Source organism: Macrosteles quadrilineatus, unplaced genomic scaffold (assembly GCF_028750875.1).
Source record: "Macrosteles quadrilineatus isolate MER2022 unplaced genomic scaffold, UCM_ALF_1.0 Scaffold_94__1_contigs__length_391377, whole genome shotgun sequence".
Lineage (NCBI taxonomy): Eukaryota > Metazoa > Arthropoda > Insecta > Hemiptera > Cicadellidae > Macrosteles > Macrosteles quadrilineatus.
In genome coordinates, this window is record NW_026542687.1 from 31,468 (window position 1) to 57,009 (window position 25,542).

General features: G+C 32.6%; 1 protein-coding gene across 1 annotated transcript in view; it reads left to right on the forward strand.

Moving 5' to 3' along the window:
* The window catches only part of LOC128982058 (alkaline phosphatase, tissue-nonspecific isozyme-like), a 40,165-nt gene extending 15,347 nt beyond the window's left edge, over positions 1-24,818 (forward strand). Inside the window, exons 2-6 of the mRNA XM_054401099.1 lie at positions 11,712-11,852; positions 14,537-14,731; positions 15,857-16,050; positions 21,879-22,010; positions 24,146-24,818. Coding sequence (XP_054257074.1) covers positions 11,712-11,852; positions 14,537-14,731; positions 15,857-16,050; positions 21,879-22,010; positions 24,146-24,301 — 818 coding nt within the window. The 3' untranslated portion in view covers positions 24,302-24,818. The remainder of the gene's footprint in view (positions 1-11,711; positions 11,853-14,536; positions 14,732-15,856; positions 16,051-21,878; positions 22,011-24,145) is intronic.
* Positions 24,819-25,542: the final 724 nt, after the last annotated feature.

Genomic DNA, 25,542 nt, shown 5'->3' on the forward strand with positions numbered 1-25,542 from the left:
GAAGTGGTCTGTTCAACAACACACTAAACGTCAAATTGTCTAAAAGACTCTTGACAAAACTTTTGGCATTTTAATAGTTGCATGGAACCACATTTTTGGAATATGCTTATAAAGTGTTAAGCATGTTACATCATGACATAATTATCCACTCCAATTTTCTTAAAATCAATTTTCATTATAACGTAGTAGTGTGTATGAAGCTAGTAGTAGTAGTGATGTTTGAAGTTTGTGTAACTTCAAACATTTTTACTCCACAATAAACGCACTTAGTGGTATCCTTTTAGCTAAGCATCCAGATGAAGTCTCCATCAGTAAGATGTTTAGCAGAAGAAGATTTGAGTTTCCACTCATTTAATGTCATCCACCTCCCTGCAGGGCCATTATATAAATTAATGTTGGATTGTTTAGACACGTCGTTGGTAAACACTCAATAAAGTTCACACAAAACCTGCTAAAAATAGTGTCTCAAGTCTCTAATGTCATATTTCAGTCAAAGCACAATAAATAATATCCAAATTAAAGCAATTGCAAACTATTGCAGGCGTTATTTCAAAATGAATAACAGTTATAATTTACGATGACAGTTAACTTAAAGGTAGTGTAATCAATCCACTGTAACTGAAAATAAACTCACTCTGAAAACTAACGCTCATGTGTATCATGTGTTTACTATGAACAGCTGTAGTAATTAATACAACCTAGAGGACCCAAGCTGCCCTGCAGCGTTAAAATAAATATAATATCTGAGAAATAATCAAATTTATGATTTTTAATTAAATAATACATTATCTTGAGCTTAACTAATTTAAACGATTAATAGCTCAAATTGACATCTATAATTTATTGACTATTTTGAGTCTACAAAATATAGAAAACATGAACAATACTGGAGCTGTTGATTTTTAATCATATTAACACCTAATGAAAAATGATTTTTATGTTGATTGTTCACCTCGCGTTTACTTGAAACTCATCCGATTTGAATAACTAATAGCTTAAATGAAAGCCAGTATTTCACTGAAGGTTCTTAGACTAAAATATAAAATTATAACCTTAAGATTAATTATAATCTTAGATTATAAAATTATAACTGACAAAGGCGCATTTTAAATTTAAGTAAGAATTAGAAAATGTAAATATCTATCGATTCTTTATGTGAAAATTTGATGCGTATGCCTTCAATTTGAGACCTCAATCAATCAAATTGGTTGGGTAGAAGAGCCAAACGAAATTGGAAAAGTAATACATGGAAGCAAATTTCGTTAACATGTAAGCCAAGTGGGATGATAGATAAATATATGCCGATGCTTGATGACAAATCTGTGCGTGCATACCTTCAATTTGAGACCTCTATCATGAAAATCGGTCCAGTAGAAAAGCCAAAGGAACTTGAAAAAGAACAACCAAATTTAACTCCCAAAAGAAATACATGGGGAGTAAATTTCGCTTTCATATACACCGAGTGGGATTATAGACAAATATATACCAATGCTTGATGGCAAATCTGTGCATGCATACATTCAATTTGAGACCTCAATCATGAAAATTGGTTAGGTAGAGGAGCCAAACAAACTCAGAAAATAAAAACGAAACTTTTTTTAATATATAAGATTATTTGTCTGGTTAAGTAAACAAAATATTTTTTTCATAAGAAATACACTAGGATTTTGATGGCTTCAGGGTCATTTTGACATATCATTTGTAAAAATCTGTTTATTATTAATGAAGGAGTACTGTTTTGTAGAAAACATCTTTATGTAAACTGATAAAGTAAAATCTCACTAAAACTCGACTTTAGAGTTGATTGTCAGTAGAGATTGAGATTTAGTTGGATAAATATTCATGAAAAGTATCAGCTGATAAATTCAGCAGTAGTGGTGTAATATAATACATGTTTTACGATGGTGACTATTAAAGTCACTCTGACACTTCATGAACATGTAAAAACTGTTTGATTTGTTGCAGTTGTTGTTAAATCATATGTAATTATATCAAAAAGATTTGTATACATTTGTATACATAGGAAAATCTTTCCTTGTTGCAGTAATACCACTTGTTTATTTGTATACAAAAAATTTCATGTTATATTTTTTGAAAACAACCGTGTTTGACAGTTTTATGATGTGTACATGGTGCAACTGAAATGTTTGTTTAACTTTATTGTCTAATTACAGCTATCTAGTTGTGATATAAGTTCATCTATGCAATAAATTATAAGTTTAGAATCTTGTATTTCTAAAGGTAAAGGTATATAAATTATCCCATTTTACGATTGTTTTATTTGGATTTAACTAAAACCTTATTATAGTTGCTGTCACAACAGGAACCACCTACTGTGACTATTACAGTTGGGCTGCTAGTTAGAGAGTTATAGTAAAAAAAAATACCCACCCATTTTTGGATTATTTGTAGATAGAGAGCTAATTAATATAACCTTATTTGATGTTTTAAGCAATTGGTAAACATAGGTTTCAATATCAATTTATGAGGATCAAAATTAGTTTAGTAGCAATTTATCAAAACAATCGAACATACCAGACACCGAATCTAGGAAATGGGTGAGATTGGAAAATTATTCAGGCTGTCTGTAGAAAGAGGTGGTAAATGCTGCCAACACCTGTTAATTACATGTTTAACTAATATTATATTACCAACCCAGTTGTTTCAATCATTATGTGAGTCCTCTTGGGTTAATAACCCAAAAAATCTATTTATATACAACATTTAAATATATATGATTATATTAAAACATCTCATACAGTTATGTTAATGGCTTTAATTCATGTGAGTAAGTTGATTCTAAATAAACAACATGTTTTAAGTTAATAGTTTTAAGGTCTCAGTAGGCAACATAAATGACCGTTTTAAATGTTTGTTTTACTATCAATTGAGCTAAAACATGAATGAGGTAGTGGATGAAAGATTTGTTTCAGAAATGCCTCAGAGTAAAGGATGTGAAACATTACTTATGTGCGAGTGTTTTGTTGTACTTATCTGTTACTTAGCATAATGTATTTTTCGATAGAATCGTAATAATTGTAACACATTAATTGTTACCTTTCAATACACTTAGAAATTAAGTTGCACTAGGCTATGTTTTGTTATGAATGTCACGTTCTCCTACGATTCCCCACACATAAGATTTGAGGTTATACAAAAACATGTCAAATAATAGTCCGGCAGCCAAATGAGGATTTTGTCCCTAACCTGGTTTTGTTCTATTAAGTTTTTTTTATTGTTGATTTGAGTTATTTAGGGTATGTAGACCATAAAACCACCGGGTACTTTTTTGGTACCCTTGGGCAATAGCCGCCATCTTGTAAAATGGCGGAAAACGTAATTTGCAGTGTAAGCTTTTACTTAAAACTATGTTATGAAAATACCATGCTATCTACAGCAGTGCAAACACTTTTAAAATACTCACAGTGAAATTCCATGCAGGAAAATATCATATTTTAATTATATATTGTGGGTTTTAAGGCCAGTATTTATTTTTAAAGTTAATAATTTAGATAAAAAATATGTTCTATTCCTACTTTTTTAAACTTTGGGCAAAAATATCTAGAAAAAGGCCATGATACATGTTACAAAAGTTGTTGATAGTGAAATTGTGCATACAATGCACCTATAAGGATCTTTGTTGGATCAAGGATAACGTCACAACAAAGCGTAAAAATAACTTTTATTATTTTTTTATGATAAAGAGGGGTATCTAATAAATGAAAATAATTTATATAATTCTTCCTAAGAATATTCTGTTTTTCTTTTCTACTGTTTTTGGTATCAAAATGCACGAAAAACCAACGGCTTTCATTTACGCTAATTATAATTCAAATCTTAGGATGTTTAATATGCTAGTTATAGAATAATTTTAATTATAAAAAAGTCTCATCAAAGCCCTATATATTTAGTGATTATTATGTTATGTATGTTTTCATATGAAAACAGTCGGTACATGGGATGGCTTTCATGGGACATGGTTATTGGGTTTCAAAAAGTTTGAGGTATTGATCATCAATCAAAAATATAGTATATTACGTTACTAGTCCTGAAAATAAGTGTTTACCGGACGAGTGTGGTCGTTCCCGTGCGAGACGAAGTCGAGTACGGGATTACCATACGAGTCCGGTACACACATTTTGGACGAGTTACGTACGATAGTTTACGCCATACTACTAAATCTCTACAAATCCTTATATATTACCACCAATTAAAGGACTAAAAATCACTAGTCATAACCTCTAAGCGAGGTTATGTTTTTGTCTACAACCACTCATTGCCAACAAAATACAGTATAATCAGCTGATTGGTGTCCGGTAAAACTCATTGCATAACAGTAGTACGCAATGAAACCCCATTTGATTAAGCTGGCGGCAAACAGCTGTTTTCTGGACTAAATACTTGCGTGGGAAGTTCGTTAAAACAGTATAGTATGGAGTAAAATATTTTTCTTTTAATTTGTTGATTTGTAAATTGGGAATAGTACGCCGGCAGCCAAACAGGGAATTTTCCTTGAACCTTGTTTTGTTCTATTACGGTTTTTTTATTGTTGATATTTAATTTTGATAGTATTTAGATGCAGAAAATAGCGGGTACTAATAAAGTACCTTTGGGCAACTTCTAGAATTTGAGATAATAATTGTCCATATTAATAAATAATTTGATTAATTTAAAACTTGGTGATTAAGCTATAAACTATGCGTTTTTTTTTCAAATATCATTAAATTTAGTATAAAACCTCGTTATAATGTTACTCTTAAATTTACCAGATACTAGCCATATCACTTAAGCTATTTCAAAAGGGCGGCGGAAAACGTGATTGCATTTTTTGCCCAATTAAAAAAAAACTTGGTATATGACCTTATAGTGTTACCTCTAAGCAAACAAAATACAAGTTTTGCCAATTTAAACCTGAGCTTCTTTAAGTTACTAGCAAGGCACACATTCTTTACATCATTATGATGGCATGTAATAATAATACTAGATTTTGAAGTTAGCTGAATTCCCGTAGCACTTGTGGCTATGCTTGTTAGTATTTGCGTTATATTGAAAAATACAATATGTAAAAAAATAAAACCGATTTCAACATAGTTGAGTTTTATTAGTTTGTATTGATACATAAATATTTTATTCGTGTAAAGTTGTAACTTACATAATAGGCCTACATGTAAAAATAAGTTGTTAATAGCGTTTCAGTAACCTTAGTGACTATTAGCGAATTTCTCTATAGGGAAGTAGCTATTACCGTAGGTCTCAAGGTAAGACCTAGGCCTGGGACCGATTTGAATTTTTTTCATTTTGATGTCCTCAGAGGCAAAAAAACTATTCGTTAAAATTTTTATACATGTATATAATGAGAGAGAAAGTTTAAATAGTAGTTAATTTAAAATTCCCATGTTATTCTTATGGAGAATATTGTAAAATGTTGTAGTTGGCTTGTTTTGGATATATTTTGATCAAACTCGGCAGATTTATTTATTTTATACCAAGCTATTAACATTTTAATAAAAAAAAAAACGATTCCCTGTAGCAGCAAACCTAGGTACTCGTTAACAAAAATGTGAATTTAATAGATTAATTGAAAATCAATCCAGGCAAATGGAAATTCTTTTAGTCGCAGGTTTGCTGCAGCGGGGGCAATAACTCATTATTCTACATTGCCATAGTCTTCACTGTCATCTTGAGTTTGTCTTTTTCTATTCAAACAGATATTATAGGCTATCCACAATGGCAAAATACTGTGCAAGGTAAGCCTGAGCTTACGCAACTGCATCTTTTTTTCAATTCTGTTCAATGGTGTATATCAAACGCAACAATAAAAACAAACTTGATAGGAATCCACCAGGTTATGTTCATATCTGAGTTTATCCATAGCTTACTGAGGTTTTCTTCACCAAAAGAATAACTCAGCTCATTTAGAGCTTGAGATAGAGATCTTTAATCAAAGACAGTCCTTAAAAATTGAAAACATAATGTTAGTTAGAGGTCTACAACTCACCTTAGACTCTACATATTTGAATGAAAACTGTCTCAAATGAAAGTTTTAAGTTTACCTAGTGTTTCTAGACCAGAACGAAAAACATAGTATACATAGCAGCTGAGAAATATGCCTTTAAACAGAAGAAAGTTAAGAAAAAACAACTTTTATTCTAACTTTAAGCTTATAACTCGCCCCAAACACGTCAGATTCCAATAAATAATAGCTCAAAAGAACCACATTAGCTCACTGAGTATTCCAATACCACAACATACAATATCACGTAAAAATAACTCAAGACACAATCATTAACTAAAGATAAATTGTAAAAAAAATAATTTTTTTTGTTTTTTGGGGTCCACAACTCATATTTAACCTTAACCGATTTTAATAGTCAATGGCTTAAATTAAAGCCAGTAACTCACTGAGTATTTCTAGAATATAACATTTAACACAACGTAATTATAACCGGAGATAATATCTTTAATTAAAGACAAATCTTGGAAAAACTAAAATTTTAGTTGTTTCAAGTTCTATAAATGCCCTCAAACCCATTGATAATAATAATAATACCAATTGATTAGTACTCAATTTCATGTTTGGTCAGAAAAGTGGCAGTGGCTAATGATAAGACCATGGTCAGTTCAAGGTTATGTGATTAGCTCCTCTTTATCTTTAACTATTCTTAGTATCATAATACAAATATTCAGTTGCTTTTAGTTATCGAGTTTACTATTCAAAGTGTTATTAGTTTTGAATCAAAGTATTTAAAGACATACAAATTGGCATACTATTTTTCGACAGAATAACTAAATCGGGGAATGGTTTTTGCTTTACAAATACGTCAGTAGAGTTGTTATTCTTTAAATTAAGCTACACTACATATTTCATCTTAGGCAATACTGAATATGCTTTCTGTTTTTGCGAATTTCCCTAATAGACAAGTAGCTATTACCGTAGGTGGAATGGTAAAACATAGGCTCTTGTTGAACAATTAACTTTTTCGTTTTGATGTCCCCAGAGGCCAAAAACACCATTCATTAAAATTTTTATATAATTCATTTATATGTGTATTCGTAAAAACGATAACTTGAGTAGTTGTTATTTTTAAAATTAAGCTGCACTACATATTTCATCTTAGGCATTACTGGATATGCTTTCCGTTTTAACGAATTTCCCCAATAGACAAGTAGCTATTACCGTAGGTGGAATGGTAAAACATAGGCCCTTGTTGAACAATTAACTTTTTCGATTTGATGTCCACAGAGGTCAAAAACACCATTTATTAAAATTTGTATATAATTGATTTATATGTGTATTCGTAAAAGCGATAACTTGAATAGTTTGTGTCCGATTTTGATGAAACTTAGTTTAAAGGTGTAAAGTGAGATAAACTTGAATAAGTTTGCAAACCAGAATAATCGGACCTTGGCAACAGAGTTTTACGGGGGGTTTTATGAGGTAAATATTGGGCTTTCTAATTTTTGACCCTCAAAACACAAAATTTCCCTATTTATCCGTGTACCTTTTTAAAGAGCTTACAAATAATGTTGTATATAAAAGTGTTTTCATACGGTTATTGGTAACAAAGAAAATAAAAAATATATACATTTTAAATTCCCATATTATTCTCATTGAGAATATTATAGAATGTTGTAGTGTCATTCTTTATTGATATATTTTGAAAAAAAACTTGGTATATTTTACTAAAAACCCACTTTATTAGTTTCCTTTATGCAGAAAAACTAGGTACTCGTTAAACCTGATGTTATTTAGCCTAAGTAGATTTAATTGAAAACCGATTCAGACAAATGGAAATTTGCATATTCGGTAGGTTTGCTGTGGCGAATATATTTTTTATACTACGGTTGTATTTCTAAATAGTGCTTATAACCACTATTAAAATATTTTTCAGTATTATATTTTCTTTAATTTGATACCCAAAAAGATATTTTTACTAAAGTTAAAATGTTTAACGTTTTTTTATAGATGGTAGGATGTATATTTTTAGTATGTTGATTAGAAGCATAATACCCACCATACCCAGCAAGAATAATTTGTGTTGCAATTAGTTCCACCTTAAGGTATATTTTCCATTATTCCTACTGCACTACAAATGAAATCAGTAGTACATACTAAACTAAAACAGTAAGTATTTGAATTCCGTGTTAAATGTTATATTAATTTATCCTTTATGTACTGGAATATCACTAAATATTCCAACGATAAGTGTTTACAAAAAATAGTATTTTTATACTACGGCATTTAAAATCTTGGACATCAATAAAATTGTCTTTAAATTTCCTATTTGAAAACGTATAGTATGATGCAGCTTCACTCATGTAAAATCTTGTTAATTCGACTTAAATTACAAATTTTTAAAAATCAATAAAAAGGACTGATATTTTTACTCTTTTTATCTTAGTTAGAAGAATTATCGTAAACATTTAAAGCATCCATCGATAATGGGATTAATGGGTTATTAACGGGTTTCACCTAGTTAATAATAATTCAAAAGTCTCGTATAAGAATGCGTTTTAAAACCATCCATGTGCTTATTAAATTAAGTTTATCAAAAATGAACACTTAACATGCTTAATGGTTATAATATTATTTTTATTCTTAGCCAATTAATTCAAACTCTCTACATTTTATGTTTATCATTATCTATTAATTCATTACTAGGAATAAAATCCTTTCAAAGATTGTCACAATAAATTGGAAATTATTACCTTTTAATGTTCCTGTAAATTGGTCTGCACTCTTTATTGCACAACAACTGTCACATCTTGATTCACAACAACTACCATATATATAAAATGATTAAAATACAAATAACGATTACTCAGTATTGCCTAAGAAAGTTTGTTTCATCTATAGTATTGTATTTTAACTAGAAAGTGTAGAGATGAAACAGTGACCAGTTTGAGGTCACACAATATATCTATCAACTGGTTCCTTATCTTTAAGTTTATCGTCATAAACATAAACTTTCTTTCTCTTTCTTTAGTTTGTGGTTAAAAAAATATAGATGGTTTTGAATTAGACTACTATAGATTTTTGTATTTTTATACTATTTACCAAGTTTAATAATCACCCGAAGTAGTATGGTAGTAAACGGCTCATAAGTATATCTTTTACAAATCTAGTCAGATCTAGTGTGGCCACATCATTCCCACAAACGTATTATTCTTTAATATACTTCCTGCACTAAATTATTTCGGACTCCTGTTAGGTACATCATTAATATAGAGCCCATTTATTTAGTCTAAGAAAAAAAAAACTCCATCATTACAAGTGTGACATTTAAACTAGCCAATCTAAATAAGATGATTGGTCCACTGGGTGGACACTGGTCCACTCAGCTCCATTTCAGGTCCACTCTTGGTTTTTAGTGGGATTGCAAAAAGCAAATTTTGTGTTATAGTTGATAAGTGATATTAACATCTTAAAGAGTATAAGAGAATAACTTAAAAAACAATATAATCGGTTTTATACATTTTATTATTCAAATTTACAATCGGGTGAAACCTTCTGGTGTTCTTCTGCAGGCTTGTCATCAAGACCCAAATGATCTAAGACAACACCACACTTGATGCATGAAACTGGATGCAGTTTTAATCATATCTTCAATACTCGGATATAATTGTGGCCATATAATAAACTTTTCTGTCATTGTATTTTCAGTATTTTCAATAGACTTTTTGTGGTTAAAATAGTTTATATAGTCATCTTCAGCATATTCACTCATTTTACACTTGGGATTTAATACTTTATGAAGAAAGTTCAAGTATCGTAATGATAATCTTTCACTGCCCGACTGCCAACCACACTCACAACATATTACTTGTTCATAACATTTTGTCCTGTAGAATCCTGATTTTACAAGATCCTCGTTCCGCACATTAAAAGTATCAATAGAAGATTTCTGGGGTGATGGTGGAGTTATAGATGTGACTAATGAGGCATCCATTGATGCTGGCTGGTGATTGAATCTTCTGTAAAACTCTTGGTCCACATCACTGATTGATTTCTTAAATTCCGCCCACTTGTCAACATCCAGCGAAACGCTTTCTCTCCCATTTGGTGTGTATACAATAATGATAATTTTTGTTTCCAATTGGTCATTTTTGAATTGAATTTTCATATCATTTGTTATAATAAATTCTTCGTGAAATTCCATATTTACTGCTATAGACATTTCCACACAGTCGGATATCAAAGTAGACTGAAACCATACAAGTTTGAAACATGACTTTTATACCAAAAATTCTGTCTAGCCAAACAAAATCCTCAATTGGTTTTCAACTATATCACTCTGGCTGTTAGTCACTTTTGGAACTTGGATTGGACGATTAACAACGTTTGGGCTAGCATCGCTAGATTGAGCTTTGTACCATCTGTCATCTCCAGTCGTCCAAGTAGATGATGACACGAACCCACTCTGTTGACGATTCCTATCTCCAGTCATGCGTTCATAATTGCGTTGATGTGGTCTGGAAAAATCCAAAGTAAGGTTGGCTCTGTTGGCATTTGAAGAGCCAAGAGACGAATTTGGCCGTTCTTGATTAGGTCCAGACATTGTACTAGATCGATGGCCACACTAAGACTGAATTCATTAGGTTGGCTATATGACATAAAATACAAGGCAGTCTGTAGAAGTCATGCTGGCTCAGTGGTAACGTCTTAGCTTTGTAAATAGTGAGTGTTAGGGAAACTAAAAAAAATCCCATTGAGGCAGCATGACTTCTTTTTTGCCACACCTTTAAAACACTAATTATGAAAATCTAGTACTTCATCTAGTTCACTGTTTTACCAACAGATAGAGCGCGAATAGCTGTTAGCACACATCGACAGACTTGATCACGTGCGCAAAAGGAGATAAAGAAGTGTAAACAACAATGGCGGACGATGTAAACAGACGCGGTGACCCGCAGGTCGGGGAGTCCCCGATAACGGATAACGCCGGAATGCGATATCTTTTATCTAATTGTTTTTTAATTGGGGTCAATTGGGGTTAAACGTTTGATTGGCGCTATCGGCTGATTACTGGAGGTCAGGGGTCAAGGATTGTAAACAATAAACAAGGTATGGCTTTGCGGGGGGTCTTACCTTCGGTCCTAAATCCCGTGTACCATCACTACTAATATTGCAAAAGATAAATGGTTATAAAATCAAGAATATAATAACAATGTTTTCTTAAATGAACATTTAATATAGGTCTTTTAACTATCATTGATTTCTAAGTCGAAGCATAATCGTTAGGAAAGTGTTAAATACATTAACACTTGCACATAGAATATTTCATTCAAACAATAATATCTTCCCACATTGAGAATACATAAACAAAATAAATAAACACAGTGGGAAATACTATGAGGATGTGAAACATTGTTTTTTTGCCAATGTATATTTATTTACTTTGTTTATGTTTGTGTGTTTGTATGTCAAGACAAAATCATCCTGGTGTTTTAAATACTTTGTTACATTAATGATAACCTATCTGACGTTGAAGGTTCATCTACACTCATATATATAAAATCTACACATAATTGAACCTCATATAATCTAAAACATGTATTGCATTCTATAGTCTAAATCAATTTATAAGTTAAGAAAAATATCAAAGTTATATAAATAGAGAGGTTAAGCCAAAAGAATTAATTAACCTAAAAAAGAGTAATTAAGAGTATTTTGAGTAAAGTGGTTGTAAGGCTGTTTCACGTTTTCTCAGGTCTTTTCTCCTATTCACACATGGACTTTGAAGCTGAAAGAGACAAGAAGTCGACAGGAGATCCCTCCTTAGCGGAAATGACAGCAAAAGCTCTGAAAATACTGTTAAAAAATCCAAGAGGATTCTTTCTCTTCGTAGAAAGTGAGTCTCATTGATTAATTTTATTCATTATATTTCTAGAAACAATTGTGTAATTTATTTTTGTTGTAAAATTATAAAACTGTTCCATTTGTTTTGAGTTTCATTGGCTTAGTTTAGTCAACATTCTCCATAAAAACAATTGCCAACAAAGGTTTTCTTTTGCATGTTGAACATAGCTTTGCTTTTGTATTAAGTCCCAAAAAGAACACAAGGCTTAAATAAAACAAATATACCAGTAATTTAATCAATATGATTTTAAACAGATTTTTTCAGTCAAAGTCTGTATATTAAACTAATTTAATAACGTCACCATTTTCATACATATACATCAATAGTTCAATTTAAACATTTTCAGGAAACATCCTTTTTTACCCGTTCAACTTTTATTGATTTATTCGATTGATGTGTCAATGTAAATCTTATGATCTATTGGAGTGACGAATGGTAACCAAAAAGGTAATTTCCTTTAGGGCTTCACTCCCCCAGCGTTTTATTTATTTCTAGAAGCTTTCAAATATCCAGTAATGCTGACCAAGTTTCTTTATAACGGCAAAATGGGAATTTTAATTTAACAGTTAAGCCATTAGTTTAATTTTTAAACAAAGTAAGACCACAAACAAAACTCTAAACATTTTCTAAAAATGACTTTTAAACAGGCTATTTTACACTCTTTATAGTGTAGATCTACAATCAACAAATGTATTGTATTTTAAATTAGAAGTTTTCTTCACCTAATAACTCTCTCAAATGAACATAATCTTTGAAAGGTAAAGAAAGGTGTATTGTATGTATCATTTTCCCTTGCAAACAAGTTTTAAACTCTATTGCGCAATTTGCCAATTTGTGCAAGGTTCCCTCGTTGATAATAAGACCCATATTTTACAATTAATTGTCTTCTTTTGTTGTATGTTACCTAATAGTTCGGTTTGGTATTGCTACTTCAACAAATTGATGGTTTGTAGTTTCTGAGGATCAATTCACTTTTTGTATATTTATAAGCCAGAAGCCCTTATAAGATAATACGCGTTTCTGGTATTGATCTTATAAACTTTTGGCGTTGGGGAACAGTCCAAATTCTGTTTTCATTAATATAAAAAGCAGTTGAATTTTCACAAGCTACGACTTAGTCCAGAAACGGTTCTTTTCAGGATCGAACAAGCTACCCTCCGGTTTGAAGGTGAGCGCTTGTCTTCCATCAATTTGGCGAACGTAAATATGTCATATAAGTGAAGTTATTTAAACACGTACACGAGAAAGATGGCAAAAGTAAAATATTGTTAAACTTGCAACACAATTAATTAAGTTTATTTATTAAAAAAAAACTCAGGAACGGTTGTCAATATTTTAAACATTTTTACACTGAACGGTGATTATATTTTACGTTTCTTCACCCGACTTAAATTATTAACACTATATAGCAATAGTTATTAATGTTAGTAACACTGTGTAATGTTCGTAATATGTGTTGCAAGACCTCAAGCAAAGTAAAGATTCGAGGTAGTTAAATTAAATTGAATTTAACAAAAGAAAATATTTCAGAGTATCTCAGCTAAATGAATAGAAAAGCCGCTCAACGGATGACATTTTGTGGCTTGGATAATTTATTTCTGGTCTTTCTTAGACACAGTAACCATTGAAAATTAAAGATATGAAATTATTTTACAGAAATATTGTGTTTTACCCAAAAACGTTTAGGAGGTCTTCAAATGTATTTTATTTTACCTAGCAGTTTAAAACTATGAATAATGTAGTGATGATTTAATTTGAAGTTGAATTTTTAGTTTTATTTGTCACTACTCTAAAACGTAGCCTTTAGCTGAATGACGCCTGGATTTATTTCAAAGAATGAAATAACTTACTGTTCTACCTTTTGAGCAGTCTTATTTTTTACCACCCACGTCATATTGTTAGTTGAATTCAATAGCATTTCTTAAATGAAAATTATAATATGAAAGAGGTCATTCATTTCTTAAATGAAAATTATAATATGAAAGAGGTCATTCATTTCTTAAATGAAAATTATAATATGAAAGAGGTCATTATGTTGGGTTAAAATTCAGTTTATATCGTGTTAATTATAGCTCAATTATAGCTTTTGTAAACCAGTACACAGCTCGATTACTTACCTCCAAGTTAGCACTCATTACATTATCCTACACAAACTGCTTACAATATTGTCTTTCAAATAAGTAATTCAATAATAGGTCACTAGGCCACAAAATAGTTTATATAAACATTAGTTAAATTTTAGTTTCACAACGCCTGCATATTGATCAACATATTGTATACTGCTTTAAGAAACGGCCACAAGGGTCATGTAGTTCTAACCTAACCTTACATATGATAATGACAACAATTGACTGATAAAAGTGATAATGAATAGTTAAGCATTGTATAATAATTACTTAATTAATTGGGTGTATTTTTTTATTTTTTAACTGTGATTTCCCTATAAAAATAATCCCTACAAAATAACAAAAATATCGGATTTTCAAAAAAACGGCTTGGGACGTCCAGCAAAGCAAGGGGTGAGCCAGTACAGGACATGGGCGAACCATACCGATTAAAAGTAGCGGCAGGGAACAGGGTCCGAACCCACGACATTACTGCATTGTAGGTATGTTAAGAGTGGCGAGTCATGGGTGACAATGGTGACATGTAGTTGTAATTGTTCATTGATCCAGGTGGTAGGATAGATCACGCTCACCACTACAACAACCCTTACCGAGCTCTAGACGAGACCCTCTCACTGGACGAGGCCGTGATGATGGTCCTGTCCATGGTCGACCCCTCGGACACCTTAGTCGTCGTCACATCTGACCACTCCAATGTCCTCACCCTGGGCGGCCTAGCCACGCCGCGGGGCAACCCTATTCTTGGTAACGTAGCTTAAACGCAATACAACTTTATAATATAGTCGGAATCATAATTTTTCTGAGAGTGACAACTTTATCGGCTAGCACTGTATGCATCTTGCAACGGATTTATGTAAGTTAATTGTGAGATACGTTTTGAAGAACGCGGTAAAACAAGGATTTTACCAATTATGTAGGTAACATACGATTAGTTTTTTTACCTCATCTGCCTATCATAGACCTACTGCACTATACGGTGATTGGGAAGACACTGAAGTTTTGTCACTGTAAGGCACACGGGTAAGCCAGAGATGATTGTAGTTATCAGATACTTTATGAGATCGGTAAATTACCAAATCAGCAAAGTTTTGCCTACCAGCCACAGACGATACCACAAGCAGCACTAACTATTTCTTTACTGGGTGTTCGGTAGATGTCATAGTACCACACTGTACTACGACGTTAGTGAGTCGCTGACCTTCTTAAAGACTTCCATTTGACCTGATTTTGTTGTAAGATACTTGAATAAAAATGAGCAAAAAGGGTGGGTTTTATGGTTTTATTGAACCCACTATATGTGTAACCCGTTGAAAAAATATGAATTTTAAGCACTATTGAATAATTTGCTGTTATCAAGCATTAAATTCTGGCTTAAGATGGCCCACTTCATTTCTTGATGAGGCTGGTTAAATGGGTTGAATACATTTAACAAGTAATTTTGCAGTTTAACAGTTAACTTATATTTGCTATTAAGTACGGTACAAAGCAAACGTGGACTTACAAGTCTATTAAGACATTCACGACCGAGCCACAGCGTTACCGACGATGACGAATCCTTATATTTGTGAGGGAGATGGATGGATATGGAGGGGGAATATCAGCTGATGTACGAGTGGTGTTGTCAATGAGTACAAAAAAATATGCGGGCTAAACTGTGATTGGTAATTGATTACGATTTCTCTGACATTCCTTTTTACGTTTTTGCATACCTCGTACTCTAAGTCTTCAAAATTATATTACAACTGTGTGTGAGTATTGACTATTTTATAGCACCAAAGAAAGCTTAAATCGAATAATTGTTAGTCAAACTAGTTAGCAATCCTTTTAACAAATAACCATAGTCATTTTTGTGATTACCAAATTTCCCAGGTACGGACACCAAGCCGTCAGACATGGATGGTCTGCCATACTCCAGCCTGCTCTACGGCAACGGTCCCGGGTACACAAGTCCTCGGGCCATCCCCTCCAACACTAGCGAAGAAGAGAGGAACGCTGTCCATGGAGCGGCCGTCCCTCGCCAGTGGGCAACCCATGGTGGCGAGGACGTACCCGTGTACGCTCAGGTAGGCGCTCAGTTTTAGAGTCGGTACCTGTTAAGAGTTTTCATAATAATTTTATATCCATAGCAATAATTATTGGAGATATGTCTGCGTAGTTAGTATCTTATCTGACTTCGGCCCGCAGTTGTATAATAGCCTTCCTCAGGAGATTATGAGCTCCAAATTCTAGAGTTATTCAGGGTTGCAGGAAAAACGATTGTACAATGTGAATTGTATTTTTTTAGAAATGTTTTGTACATTCGATGTGTAAATGTATTAGATTATTTTAATTTTTAGTTTTGACTGAGTTAGTTTGAAAACAATATTGTATGACACTCGCTTGTAAATAAGGGGCTTTTTATATATTTGTGTATTTATTTTATCACTACACCAAAGTGACTTAAATTATACGAGCTCTAATTTCTTGTATTTGTTTTTTTTTATCTACTTTTCCCTTCAAACATATATGGATATCCCCATAACAGTCTGAAGCTCCAGCTCTGACTAGCAAAACACCCTTAGTTTTATGGCCGAGGTAACGCTGACGATGAAAATTATATGTGCTTGGACTAGTAGTCATCATACCGGACGAAAAATGTGCGGTTTTTGCATTTTACTTTCTCCCCTTATATATATTATATGGAGAAAGTATTGTTATTGTCAAAATCGTCCAGTTTTAGTTTTGGATAGTATGTCCGTTTTGGGCACCAGTGAACCTCAAAAAGTGGTTTTCTAAGTGATCTGTGAGTGTGTGTTTGTGTATATAGAACAGTTGTGCAGAGCTTCAGACTACACCAGTGATTAGTTCAATGAATATCCAGGTGTTTTTATTCATTTTGTTCTATGTTCTTTTAACTGTAAAAATATTACTAAGCAATAAAATTACGGTTCAAACGTTATTGTGATTTTTGTGATTTTTCCCATAAAGTATCAAGGCTAAACGCACTACTCTTAGAATTTCCCCATCATTATTTGCGTACCTTTATATTGTAATCTTCGTAATCGAGTTAAACAGCTTTTGCGAAATTCCAAACTTGGATACATTCATCCACTTTTTGAAAATCAAAAACAGCCATCGAGAGTTTTATGGCGTAAAGTTAAAAGTCTTGGGCTTAGGAATCAATTTGATTCTCAACCAGTACACATCCCTCTAAATGGGTTAAACGTTTACTTTTCTTCTAGCAGTCAAAATACCAATCAGCATAAAGTCAATAGTTACTTGAATGAATTAGTCAACTCTCCAACCCCACACCTGGGATATCCCGAGTTTAATTTCAAATCAGTTATTCAGCCTGATGTTTTGATGGCTATTCGCAGAATCCGAAGCAATGCTGTCGGTTCTGATGGGATACCTATCCGCTTTATCAAAGTCATCCTCTACGCAATCCTTCCTACTATCACGTTCATTTTTAATGCATCTTTGAGGCACTGTTCTTTCCCTTCATTTTGGAAGTCTGCCATTGTCCGTCTCCTAAAAAAGATCTCAGCACCAACCCTGGTTGGGGATTTCAGGCCGATAAGTATTTTGTCCGCTCTTTCTAAAGGCCTAGAAAGGATCGTTCACTGTCATATCACTGAATTCATCACTGAAAATAACATTCTATCTGATTATCAATCTGGTTTCAGATCAACGCACAGTACAGAAACAGCACTCCTTCGAGTGGCTGAAGACATTAGACTCGCTATGGAGCGTCGACAAGGAACGATTCTAACTCTGTTTGATTTTTCCAAAGCATTTGACTGTGTCAATCATGACTTGCTCGTGCAGAAATCAAGGGCAATAGGGTTTTCCCAGAATTCTCTTAAATGGCTGAGATCTTATCTGTCAGATAGGCAACAATGTGTGGAGGTTGGTGACACAAGATCAGACTAGATGACTGTTACATGCGGTGTGCCCCAAGGATCAATCCTTGGACCACTGCTCTTTGAACTATACGTCAACGACATAAACTTGACCTTGGCCAACTGTAAACACCACATGTACGCTGACGACTTACAGATCTATGACCATTTTACAGCAAACAACGAAAATGACTGTGTCAGAAGGATCAATGAAGATGTCAACCGAATAGTTACTTGGACTGAGAATCACGGACTAAGACTAAATCACGAAAAGACAAAACCGATTGTAATCTGCCACCCTCGACTTTGCCCTTCAATTGACTTAGACTCAATAAACCCAATCACAGTGAGTGGCAAAGCACTTCCCTACTACGACAAAGTAAAGAATCTTGGCATATCTTTCAACTCTTCACTTACTTGGGACACAGCAGTTACGGACACACGAAAAAAGGTTTTTGCCTCCATACATTCACTGAAAAGATTGCAGAACTTTTTGCCACAACATACATTCATTTACTTGTACTGCCCCACTTCAGTTACTGCAACTCATTGATCAATGACTGTGATTCAGGCGGGTATGCTCCAGCGGTCTCAGAATTACGCTTTGAGATTTGTCTATGGTCTGCGGCGTGAGGAGCATATCACGCCATACTACCTTGAGGCAAACATCTTGAAATTAAATTATCAAAGATCCATCAACATTTTTGCATTGGTCTTTTTTTATTTTGAAATCAGGCTCTCCGAAATATTTTACATCAGATTTTAAATTTGTGTCTCAAGGTAGTTCACGAATTTCTCGTTCTTCTTCGATCAGATTGCGTATACCTCATCATGTGACCACTGCTTATGACAGGGCTTTTGTTGTTACCGCTTGCCGTCTTTGGAACAGCCTACCCCTACACATTAAATCCCTTGATAAACGCTCCCAGTTTGTGGCGGCACTAAAAAATCTCTACTTTGAGCAAATGGTCTCGGCTGGCGTGTCCTAGGGCTTCTGCTTCTTTGCGCGATTGCTGGTGTGTGTGCGTGTGAGAGTGTGAATGTGTTTTCTTTTGTATATATTCTATTTATAATAATTACTATTTTTTAAATAGAATTTTTGTTTAACGTGTTCTTGATGTGTTAAATATATATATTTATATTAGATTAAGATTTTTCATTATATTTTTATTTATTTATATTTAAGTTTGTCAGGTTAAGTGTAAGAGAGGGCCATGTGGCCCTAACTTTGCCTGGTAAAATAAAGAATCTTTCATTTCATTTAATTTCATTTTACCTTACATGAAATATTCTGTATTTTTTCTAATTTTCAGCTTCTATTCCTGGTATGTAAATGCATGTAATGGTGAGATTTTGTAATATTATTTATTAGAAAGGGGAAATTTATTTGTTAAATTATATTATCACGCACTTTTTACGTCATTTAAACCGTTTCTACCTTTTCTTTGTATGCTTACTTGTATGATACTTATATTTTATTCATTTAGTTCTAATATTTTATAATGGTAATATTTAAAAAATCATAAAATATCATTAAATTAAAAGTTGTATTAAACAATTTAGAATGGTCTTTAAACCTAACTGTTTAGTTATATGGGAACTTATTTAAAAATAATAAATTTTTTAATTAGTTTCTCTCATCGACAATGTTTAATATATATCATGTATTTTTATTCAGTAAAACAACCCCTTCCGAATAATTATTTATGAGACTTCAGAAGTTTGTTACGTATTCAATGTTCAGTTGATGAATTGAATTCTCAGCCAATCAGAATATGCTATGTGTTTCACAGTAATACATCCCTTTTAATCTGGCAAACATTTTTTTTCCTTTGAGAAAGTAACGGCAATATTCTCCGTCGTAACACTTCGATATTCGAATTGAAATATCTAATCATACGAATACAGCAGACACATCCTACTCAATCCTAACATATCGCGTTTCTAATTTATTTTAAGCTTCTGAACTTATTTCACTGCTTGTTTTGCTTTGCTTCGAGCTGATGTAAAACTTTGTTCTCGTCATAACTGAAAATAACATATAAGATCTGTAAAAATGTTTGATGTGTGCTCTTTGCATAGTGAGTAAAAAGTAATTAGTTACGTATAAAAAACTATTTTGCGATTGGTTCCTTGTAAAAGAATATCAGAAGATTTTGTGCTTTCATAGTTAGGACGTTAATCAGAGTTACTTAAAAACCTATAGACCATTATTAATTTTTGATAACACCATTTAAAATTTACAACCATTATTGATTTTAAGATACAGTATTAATTTTTTTATTTATCTCACAGCTATTGCATTGGATATTATTTATTTTACCTGGTGTTTCTGTTGTAGTAAAATGATCGACAATCACATAGGCACTTGCAGTTGCAGTATCCAAAAGAGTCTTTATTCTAAGACCGACGATTGGCTTATAATCATTCATTAATACTTCTGTATAGTAACTTAATTTGCTAGAGACGTTAAAAAATAAACATAGACCTACATATTATGTTCAATTTCATTTTTTATGTTAATTTTTTTGGTTTATGTTGCAATTGTGAAAACTAATTGCATACTAAATAATTCTCCTTCCCCATAAACATCATCCTTTATCGTCAAAGGAAATTTTATCTGACAATTTTTTAAATTTTGAGCAACTTAGGATAAACATCAATTTAAACATATTTAAACACGCCATAGATGTGGTTAGTGTGCTTCTACTTGAGTCAAACACGGTATGAGGGACGGTAAAGACGTGTTTTGTGTGTTTTACGTAGTTGTATACATTGTGTTTGAAATAAGTCGCAGGGCAAAATAACACAGTATTCTGTTATCAACGTGTTGTTCACCTTTGCACCAAGATTGTGAATTAAAATAAGTAGTGGTTTACGTACAACAACAACAATCCTTGAGGTGCATGTTTTATTGTTTAACATGATTTGAAAACTATTGAACTAACTAACTATTAATTAATTTAACCATTATTATTGTATTTGATAGTTCAGACTGTAAAACCACCAAACGAGAATGGAGCCTTCTTCATAACACTCACACCACATTCATAACAGCCGAGGATGGGAATAATTGGAGCAAATTCAGGAAAATCACTTTCGGTACAAGTTACGAATGATACTTTCATCGCGACACAAAATATTCACATGAATAACAGATCTCATTAAAATCAAAAGTATGTGTCCTAATTAAGATTATTTTAATATAAGAATAGAAGCAATAATACTATATCAAACCTACATAACGAAGTGAAATTTAGAAATTCAAGTTTAAGGTTATGTTTATTTTGCATTAAACCCTCACTACAAACTAAAATACAGCAAAACTAGCTAATACATATTACTTTTCAATTTTTTTTTTATTGTTGAACAATAAAAACAGCTGATTTCAATAATAGAAGTTAATTGTGAATAAACACTAGTACACGTAGTAGGAATGGTTATTTGTGCAACTAGTGAGCAATTGACTCACTCGAGAGAAACTCACGAGCCGTAGGCGACTGAGGAATGGTTTCTCGAGTGAGGCAATTGCACTTTGCACTCGAGTTGCACATTATATTTTTCCTACCGTTACCATAAAACAAATAAATTGGTAAAGAAACGTAACATATTTTTGCACAGAAGTGAACTTTTAATATGACATTTAATGATACAACAGTACAACAGCTGACCAGCTGATTTACAGCCAGTGCTGCCAACGTATTTCGCGCGCATACGACCTTGTCTGCATGTTACGCGCTCACTATTTCGTGCCTTCACGTTGCAAATCTGGAGTAAGACAAATTAATTACTGATGAGCGAATTGGCCACTTTGCTTTCTTAAATCAGTGAGAGAACATGTGCATTGTTAGGTAACTGTAGGAAAAGTAAATTTGGACAAGGGAGAGTCAGCTGATCGTTTTCCTTGCTCTAAATTAGAGCTTTGTAAACAATTACTGTACTTACTTTTATATTAGCTGTTATCGAAAATAACGTATTTCTGTACCTACGTTTCAATTCCAACATTCCAGGGTCCATTAGCCAGGGAGTTGTTCAGCGGGACCGTGGACCAAAGCTACATTCCCCACGCTATAGCCTACATAGCCTGCCTAGGTCATCAAAAGTCCAGGTGTTCGGAGGTGAAAAACGAGACAAAGGAGTCGGTAAGTTAAGTAAACAAATCAAATAGATTATAAAATACAATCACTGTTCCACAAAATACTTCCCGTAGCAAAATAAACACAAAGCTGTTGTTCCCACTTAATTTTTAATATATTAATAGTTGATATTAAGTATTATCTTTTGTTATTAAAAATAAACCAGTTTCAAACAAATGTTCACTTTTATTGGTTTTTTGAAACAATATAAGTTTACACAATCGTTTCATAATTGATATATTTAATCAGAGTTTTTAAAATTGTATACGTTTGTTTTGATAGTAAAAACTTCTTTTACTTAAATCGAATCTTTTTAAAAGAAGAAACGTAGACTTTACGTTATAAAAATACTTTGAGCACAGATTATTTTACATGTCATTTTTGTTTAAGGTTGATCATAACATTCTTAGTTAATAGACTGTGTCATGTATTGTGTTACAGATATTGTATAGCAATGCTCGACGAAAAAAAGAAAACGTGCAGTAACAGAGAAAACATCTTTTGTTTCTACTCTAATTAAGAATTAATAACATTTGACATTCCATAATATAACCTTGTTAAAACTGAATCAGTATCAAATATGTTTTAATTTTTAAATAAGTATTTCATAAAATAGATTCACAAATTCATTCTGGCTTATATACATAATATTACTGATTAATTTCGTTAATGCATTAAATTGTTGTTTATTTGGTCTTATGGTTGTAGCTTCTTGTTCTATTGGTTTAATTGTTTGGATTATAACAGTACAAAATTAGCCCTACTACGCTGTGGTATATTTGTATAGCCAAATTTTATATGTAAATTTGTTATTTTAGACGTTAGTTTTGTTTAAGGCCAAGCAGGACATTTTTAATCGATTTTTAATTGCGAAAATGGTCCGATTCATTATGATTTAGAAAATATACACTTCACGAATTGTTTTGTACATTCTAGTGTACCTTCATACGTAACATAGGAACGCACTCAAGTCTTGTAGGATGACAACTCAAATATCAATTTAACGACTCACAATGATAATGGCAAATTCTCTTCCCCAATAAATAAAAGGAGGACAGTGTCGTTTCATAACAACAAAAAATGTTGTTCGAAGCTGATTCCACGAAGTGTTTTCAAACAGTTTTGTCTTGATGAAGACAAACATTGATTAAATAATTATAGTGTGGTGTACATTTTTAGCGTTTTAATTACACTAATTAAGTCAATCATCTCAACTTATTTTGTTTTATCGTTTTAAGACATGTTTGTATTTTAGCTATGCCAGAATAATATCGGATTAATTCTTCATGATTTATGACCCAGAACCGATCAAATTGGGACCTTGCCGTACGCACCGGGTTTTTATTCAAATCCAAAATAATCAAATTCTCATTCTTTGAGGATTTCAAATTCTTTGTTTGAGACCCCTCTCAAAAATATGCTATGTTGAAATCAGATTTTCTTTCTTAGTTTTTGATAGTGCCACGGATAGCACAGATGTTTACAGAGTTTGGTCTAACCCTTAACTAAATATATTGCAGCCACCCTGTTATCCGGGTCCCCATTAACAAAACACTACCTTATCCCATCATGATTGCCCAGAAATGATAGTTGACGATGTTTCTCTTAACTAAACTAAAAATCCACAACTCCCACGCAACCTATTCCCACGAATATGTTTTTGTGCATCAATGAATTCTCATTAGTCTTCGCACAAACCCGTAAGCATCACCGCGATCGTCGTGAAATCGTCAATTTCCGCAATTTGCACTCGGCTCGACTCGATCCGAGGTTGGTCCGATAACCATTATTGACCCCAAACGGTCCCTCAACTATTGGTCCGACCCGACCTGAAAATATCCGAACCCGTGGCCCTTGTAAAAGGTACACTTGGCGACCGGGAATCACGACCAAGAAACCCAGATTTTGTTACCAGAAAATCAAGAATATGCCAAAAACATTTTCAAGAGTTCAGTGACTGATCTGTATTAATTTGAATTGTTCAGTTTAAATCAGGATACTAATACCATTGTGGTGTTGCTGCAGTTTTGATCCTCTGTTTTTTTTTTTTCGTTTCAGCCCCTTATTCTTCTTGCTAGGCACTATAAAGCATCTAGATATAAGACTTTTGCAAAAATACTGATGGTTTGTGGATTTTTCAGACAAGCTGTGCCGTTACCGAAGGACCCAAGAGTAGATCTGGACTGGTTTTAGCCTCAAGTGTCATGTCTGATGACAACAAAGTAGCCTCCAAGAGTGCAATACACTATTGTCGAGTCATCATATCTACTTTACTTGTGATAATATTAGTGTCATAGACGCCAAAGCAAGATCTCTGAAGAAGAATCAGAATCCGCATAACGAATTTCACTGTCAAAAACTTTGGCTTATAGATGTAACCATCATGACTTAAGGTCAATTGTAAGGTGTTACTTCAAGGCGAAAAAAATCCAGTGTTTCTTATATTACCATTTGCCTCTCATTATTCTTTTAGTGAATTGGATTTTATAGTTGCAGTTGATGTTTATTGTTTTATTGATATGTGTTTAACAACAGAATCCAATCATATTTATTTTTTACTTCTGATTCATATACTCAACGTATTTTTAACTTCAAAAGACAAATTAGTTTTGGAATAAGGAAGGCTGTTAAATGTTAGCAATTAATATTTTTACAGCCAGTGATACTGATTCGCAGGTTGAAATAATGAAAATGTTTGTCAAACATTGTTAGTGTTTTACATATTTAGTTAATGCTTTATTTTAACCTATTGTAAATACATTCAGACAATCATGTTAGGAGAATAGTTTGAAGTGCCTTCTATAAAATGAGTGACGTCGGTTAAAACGTTGTTAGTACTAAACTAAAATTGTAATGATATTGTGTTTGTAAATAAATATATGTTTAAAATTTGTTTAATATTGTCGTAATATCCATTAACAGTGAGAATTGAAAAGTTTTGCCGGACCAAAACCGTTTATAAGTGATGTTTTACAATAAAGGGTCATGATAAAATAGCAATGCTATAAATCTGTTTGGCACATAATTAACGATTTTGTTACATGGTTTGAAGTGGTCATTATTTCTAATTCATTACATGTTTCAAGTCATCGACGGCGATAATGGTGTGATTGATTTATCCATACAATAAATTACATTCTGGTACAGGAAATGTGCAAGCATTAACTCATGTTCTTATAGACCATCATCCATCAGCTGATCCAAATGAATCAGAACATTTTCAACTTTTAATATTTTTTACTAGCCAAACCTAAACGATAATAATTATTGTAGAATATTACGCAAGTGATGAGTTGACAAAATATAAATTGAATTAAAGGTAACATAAAATATTTTCTTACAAACCACTAATTAAAATACACCCTTTTATTGTTCTTCCTGTTAAACTTAAACAAACAATACGAAATTTGATGTTTACACAGTATTATGTGATTTAGTACTAAATATAACTCCATCAAAAAACTGGTAATATAGAATAGACTTTTTCAAAAATGCCTTTCGTTTTATATTATTCCTAAGTTCTAGACTTCTAAAACCA